Here is a 6,141-nt window from a genome sequence, read left to right as displayed (position 1 = left end):
TGCATCCCAAGTCTCGCGGTGTTTCTTCGAAGCCTCGCGAGAGTTTCTTCGACGTATCGCGGGAAGTAGGCCTCTCCGCGCGATTGCATCCCAATCCTCGCGGCCTTTCTTCGAAATCCCGCGAGAGGCGCTGTTTTCCCCACGTCTCGCGAGCTCTTAGGCCCTTCCGCGAGATCCCCTCCCAATTCTCGCGAGAGCTCGGCCCTCCGCCCCGATTCCCCACCCATTCTGGCCAGAAGGAGGCGAGTCCCTTCCCAACTCTCGCGGGATTTCCTCCCTCACCTTCCCTTCCCGCGAGAACACGCTCCGGGCGCGTCATCTCCCCGCGCCGCGTCGCCCCCGTCGCCCAGGCAACGCGGCCTACTCCGCCAACAAAAGCCTCGGCCTTTCCTGCGCGATGTTCTCCGACGCGGCCGGCGGCGCGGCGGACGTGGCCTCGGCCTGGCGGGCCGAGCGGGGCCGGCGCTGCGAGGAGGTATCTCCGTAGGGAGAAGAGGGAGGGAATTTCAGGGCGGGTGGGAATTTCCATGGATATCTATTAATTTCTAATAATTAATATCTAATAATAATAACCCAGATAATTTGTCTTTCCGGCCGTAGGGATTTGGAGGGCCCCTATGAATCCTGTCATTGGTCAGTTTATCTGTCTATCTATATCTATCTATATATATATATATATACACACACACACCTTTATATCTATCTATCTATCTATATATATCTATACCTTTATATCTATCTATATCTATCTATCTATATCTATCTATATCTATCTATATCTATACCTTTATATCTATCTATATATATCTATATATATCTATATCTATCTATCTATCTATCTATCTATATACCTTTATATCTATATCTATCTATCTATCTATATCTATATATACCTATACCTTTATATCTATATCTATCTATATCTATCTATCTATATCTATACCTTTATATCTATCTATATCTATCTATATCTATCTATATCTATCTATCTATATATATCTATACCTTTATATCTATCTATATCTATATCTATCTATCTATCTATCTATATACCTTTATATCTATATCTATCTATCTATCTATATCTATATATACCTATACCTTTATATCTATATCTATCTATATCTATCTATATCTATCTATATCTATACCTTTATATCTATCTATATATATCTATATCTATCTATCTATCTATCTATATCTATACCTTTATATCTATCTATATATATCTATATCTATCTATCTATCTATCTATCTATCTATATCTATACCTTTATATCTATCTATATATATCTATATCTATCTATCTATCTATATATATCTTTATATCTATCTATATCTATCTATATCTATCTATCTATCTATATCTATACCTTTATATCTATCTATATATATCTATATCTATCTATCTATCTATATATATCTATACCTTTATATCTATATATATCTATATCTATCTATCTATCTATATATATCTATACCTTTATATCTATCTATATATATCTATATCTATCTATCTATCTATATCTATACCTTTATATCTATCTATATATATCTATATCTATCTATCTATCTATCTATATATATCTATACCTTTGCTTTCGTAGATTTTCACGGGTACAGGAATGCAGGTTTTGGTGTCTTCGGGTGTCTTCCCGTGTAAGAGTCGGGGTGTCTGGGCGACGTTTCGACGAGGTCTCACTCGTCATCTTCAGGCTGGTGCTTTCGGCTTCTTGTTACTGGAACAGAGCAGAATCTGGTGTTTGAGTTCCTATAAATACTGTTGAGGGGTGTGGTGTATAGCCTCCAACGTTCTGGGCAGAGAGGAAGTTCCTAGATTAGTGTGCCTTTTCTTCTTTTGTTCCTTAATTACTTGAGGGATATCTTGAGTGATTTCATGAGTGATATTCTGAATACCACTGGGTGGGTCATTAAGTGTAGATTAGTTCCTAGATTAAGTGGAGTTCCTAGATTAGTTCCTAGATTAGTTCCTAGATTAGGTGGGTCATTAAGTGTAGAGGAAGTTCCTAGATTAGTGTGCCTTTTCTTCTTTTGTTCCTTAATTACTTGAGGGATATCTTGAGTGATTTCATGAGTGATATTCTGAATACCACTGGGTGGGTCATTAAGTGTAGATTAGTTGCTAAAGCTTTCGTGTCTTGACCTCTTGAGCTTGTGAAGAGTTTTTCTGAGAAGATGGCTGTGCTGCATTTAGTTGTGCTCTGGCTTGGCTTCGTGTATAGGGGCGAGCTGTGGTTTTGTGCCTTGTGCCAGCCAGATCTGTGTAGGGATTGCAGGGGGGTGCAGCATCCGGAGGTGCCACTATAGTTTGGCTACTGGATGGAGTCTGTAATATGTCTGTGGAGAGGGTCTGGGTTTGGGTCTGGTGTGGTTGATTGGTGACGGCGTTCTGTGTGCCTCTGGTTCTGGTGTCGGTTTTTGTGGGGAGGGCTAATTTCCAGATGTCTGGCAGGCGGGACGTGTCGTCACGCTTGTTCATGTTGTGAGGGTGTTTCTCTATCTCGATGGCTTCCATGATTATTCTCTTGTGGTGATGTTCCATGTTAAAGAGCAATTTGGAATCTGCAAAATTAATTTCGTGTCCTGTTTCTTTCATGTGTTGGAAAAGAGAGGAAGTTTTTTCTTCTTTTTTGACGGCATTCTTGTGTTCTGCGATACGTGCATTTATTCGTCTGTTTGTTTGTCCAATGTACGTGGCTGGGCAGACTTTGCAGGGTATTTCATAGACCCCTTGGTTTTCCAGCTGGATTTTGTCTTTTGGGTTTCTGAGGATATTGGCTATTTTTTGGTTGGTGCAGAAGGCTGTTTTGATATTGTGTTTATGGAGGATTTTGCTAATTTTGTCTGTAGTGCCCTTGATATAAGGAAGGAGGGCCATGCCATTGTTTTCTTCTGTGTCTTGGTTTTTGGGGGGTGTTTCTTTTTGGATTAGCTTCGTAACCCTGTTTTTCTGGTATCCATTGGCGATTAACACATTTGAGAGATTCTGTAACTCAGTTGTCAAGTGGTCTTTGTCAGCCAGGCGTTTGGTTCTGGAGATGAGAGTCTTGGCTACGGAGTTTATTTGTGCAGGGTGGTGGTGTGATTGTGCATGTAAGTAGCGGTTGGTGTGTGTTTTTTTCCGGTAGATAGTGTGTCCTAGGGAGCCATCAGGTTTTTTGTAGATTAGGACGTCAAGAAAGGGGAGTTGGTTGTTGTCTTCTATTTCCATAGTGAATTGTATTTTGGGGTGTAGGCTGTTGAGATGTGTGAGGAAGCTATCTAGTTTTTCTTTCCCGTGTGGCCAAATTACAAAGGTGTCGTCAACATATCTGAGCCAAAGTTTGGGTTTGTGTTCTGACTTGTCTAAAGCATTGGTTTCAAAGTGTTCCATGTACAAATTTGCGATGACCGGTGAGAGGGGTGATCCCATAGGTGCTCCTTCTATCTGTTTGTATCTTTGTCCATTGTGGATGAAGTACGTGTTGGTTAGGCAGTGGTTGGTCAGGTCCAGGATGTATTTGGGGGGGTTGTATTTGTTTTGAATGGCTGTCAAGGCTTCATTAATGGGCACTTGAGTGAAGAGAGATACAACATCGAAGCTCACAAGTAGGTCATCGGGATGTAGGTATTGTTTCTTTATTGTTTCTATGAACTGGAAGGAGTTAGTAACGTGTGAAGCGATGGATTCTGCATAGGGCTGAAGTTGCTTAGCGAGAAATTTAGCGAGATTTTGTAGAGGTGAGCCTATGGAGCTCACCACAGGGTCTATGAAATACCCTGCAAAGTCTGCCCAGCCACGTACATTGGACAAACAAACAGACGAATAAATGCACGTATCGCAGAACACAAGAATGCCGTCAAAAAAGAAGAAAAAACTTCCTCTCTTTTCCAACACATGAAAGAAACAGGACACGAAATTAATTTTGCAGATTCCAAATTGCTCTTTAACATGGAACATCACCACAAGAGAATAATCATGGAAGCCATCGAGATAGAGAAACACCCTCACAACATGAACAAGCGTGACGACACGTCCCGCCTGCCAGACATCTGGAAATTAGCCCTCCCCACAAAAACCGACACCAGAACCAGAGGCACACAGAACGCCGTCACCAATCAACCACACCAGACCCAAACCCAGACCCTCTCCACAGACATATTACAGACTCCATCCAGTAGCCAAACTATAGTGGCACCTCCGGATGCTGCACCCCCCTGCAATCCCTACACAGATCTGGCTGGCACAAGGCACAAAACCACAGCTCGCCCCTATACACGAAGCCAAGCCAGAGCACAACTAAATGCAGCACAGCCATCTTCTCAGAAAAACTCTTCACAAGCTCAAGAGGTCAAGACACGAAAGCTTTAGCAACTAATCTACACTTAATGACCCACCCAGTGGTATTCAGAATATCACTCATGAAATCACTCAAGATATCCCTCAAGTAATTAAGGAACAAAAGAAGAAAAGGCACACTAATCTAGGAACTTCCTCTACACTTAATGACCCACCTAATCTAGGAACTAATCTAGGAACTAATCTAGGAACTCCACTTAATCTAGGAACTAATCTACACTTAATGACCCACCCAGTGGTATTCAGAATATCACTCATGAAATCACTCAAGATATCCCTCAAGTAATTAAGGAACAAAAGAAGAAAAGGCACACTAATCTAGGAACTTCCTCTCTGCCCAGAACGTTGGAGGCTATACACCACACCCCTCAACAGTATTTATAGGAACTCAAACACCAGATTCTGCTCTGTTCCAGTAACAAGAAGCCGAAAGCACCAGCCTGAAGATGACGAGTGAGACCTCGTCGAAACGTCGCACAGACACCCCGACTCTTACACGGGAAGACACCCGAAGACACCAAAACCTGCATCTATACCTTTATATCTATCTATATATATCTATATCTATCTATCTATATATATATATCTATACCTTTATATCTATCTATATATATCTATATCTATCTATCTATCTATCTATCTATACCTTTATATCTATATATATCTATATCTATCTATCTATATATATCTATACCTTTATATCTATCTATATATATCTATATCTATCTATATATATATATCTATACCTATCTCTGTTCCAGTAACAAGAAGCCGAAAGCACCAGCCTGAAGATGACGAGTGAGACCTCGTCGAAACGTCGCCCAGACACCCCGACTCTTACACGGGAAGACACCCGAAGACACCAAAACCTGCATCTATACCTTTATATCTATCTATATATATCTATATCTATCTATCTATCTATCTATATATATCTATACCTTTATATCTATATCTATCTATATCTATCTATATCTATATCTATATCTATATATATCTATACCTTTATATCTATCTATATCTATCTATATCTATCTATCTATATATATCTATACCTTTATATCTATCTATATATATCTATATCTATCTATCTATATATATCTATACCTTTATATCTATCTATATATATCTATATCTATCTATCTATCTATCTATCTATATATATCTATACCTTTATATCTATATCTATCTATATCTATCTATATCTATCTCTATATCTATCTATACCTTCATATCTAGATAGATAGATAGATAGATTCTTTATTGTCATTACACTAGCGCAACATTGCACCAGTGCAAGCAAATTGGATGCCATCCCTGAAAAACAACAACGGCAAAACAACAGCAACAACCAGACAACCCACCTTCCAACCGCACCCCCACCCATCACAAACTCCCCGGTCTCGCTATCGAGGTGCAGCATTCAAAAAGGCCACACAACCTTGATGGCAGAAAGCGAGGAGGAATTAAAGAACCAAAACAAACAAGATGGATTTTAAGAGGGAGAAATGTAAAGTATTGCACTTGGGCCAAAAAAATGAGAGGCGCAAATACAAGATGGGGGACACCTGGCTTGAGAGCAGTACATGTGAAAAGGATCTCGGAGTCTTGGTGGACCACAAACGTGACATGAGCCAACAGTGTGACGCGGCAGCTAAAAAAGCCAATGCAATTCTGGGCTGCATCAATAGGAGTATAGCATCTAGATCAAGGGAAGTAATAGTGCCACTGTATTCTGCTCTGGTCAGACCACACCTGGAGTACTGTGTCCAGTTCTGGGC

The 6,141-nt window shown here is 40.3% G+C and overlaps 1 protein-coding gene across 1 annotated transcript in view; it reads left to right on the top strand.

The window, feature by feature from the left end:
* Positions 1-334: 334 nt before the first annotated feature.
* Positions 335-6,141, top strand: part of LOC309524048 (cytoplasmic dynein 2 intermediate chain 2-like) — a 26,085-nt gene continuing 20,278 nt past the window's right edge. The window contains exon 1 of the mRNA XM_082208393.1: positions 335-475. Within this exon, the coding sequence (XP_082064519.1) occupies positions 398-475 (78 nt within the window). The 5' untranslated portion in view covers positions 335-397. The remainder of the gene's footprint in view (positions 476-6,141) is intronic.

The sequence above is a fragment of the Podarcis vaucheri genome (genome assembly GCF_965113315.1).
Source record: "Podarcis vaucheri genome assembly, chromosome: Z".
In the NCBI taxonomy this organism is placed as follows: domain Eukaryota; kingdom Metazoa; phylum Chordata; class Lepidosauria; order Squamata; family Lacertidae; genus Podarcis; species Podarcis vaucheri.
This window is presented reverse-complemented; position numbering and strand designations above follow the sequence as displayed.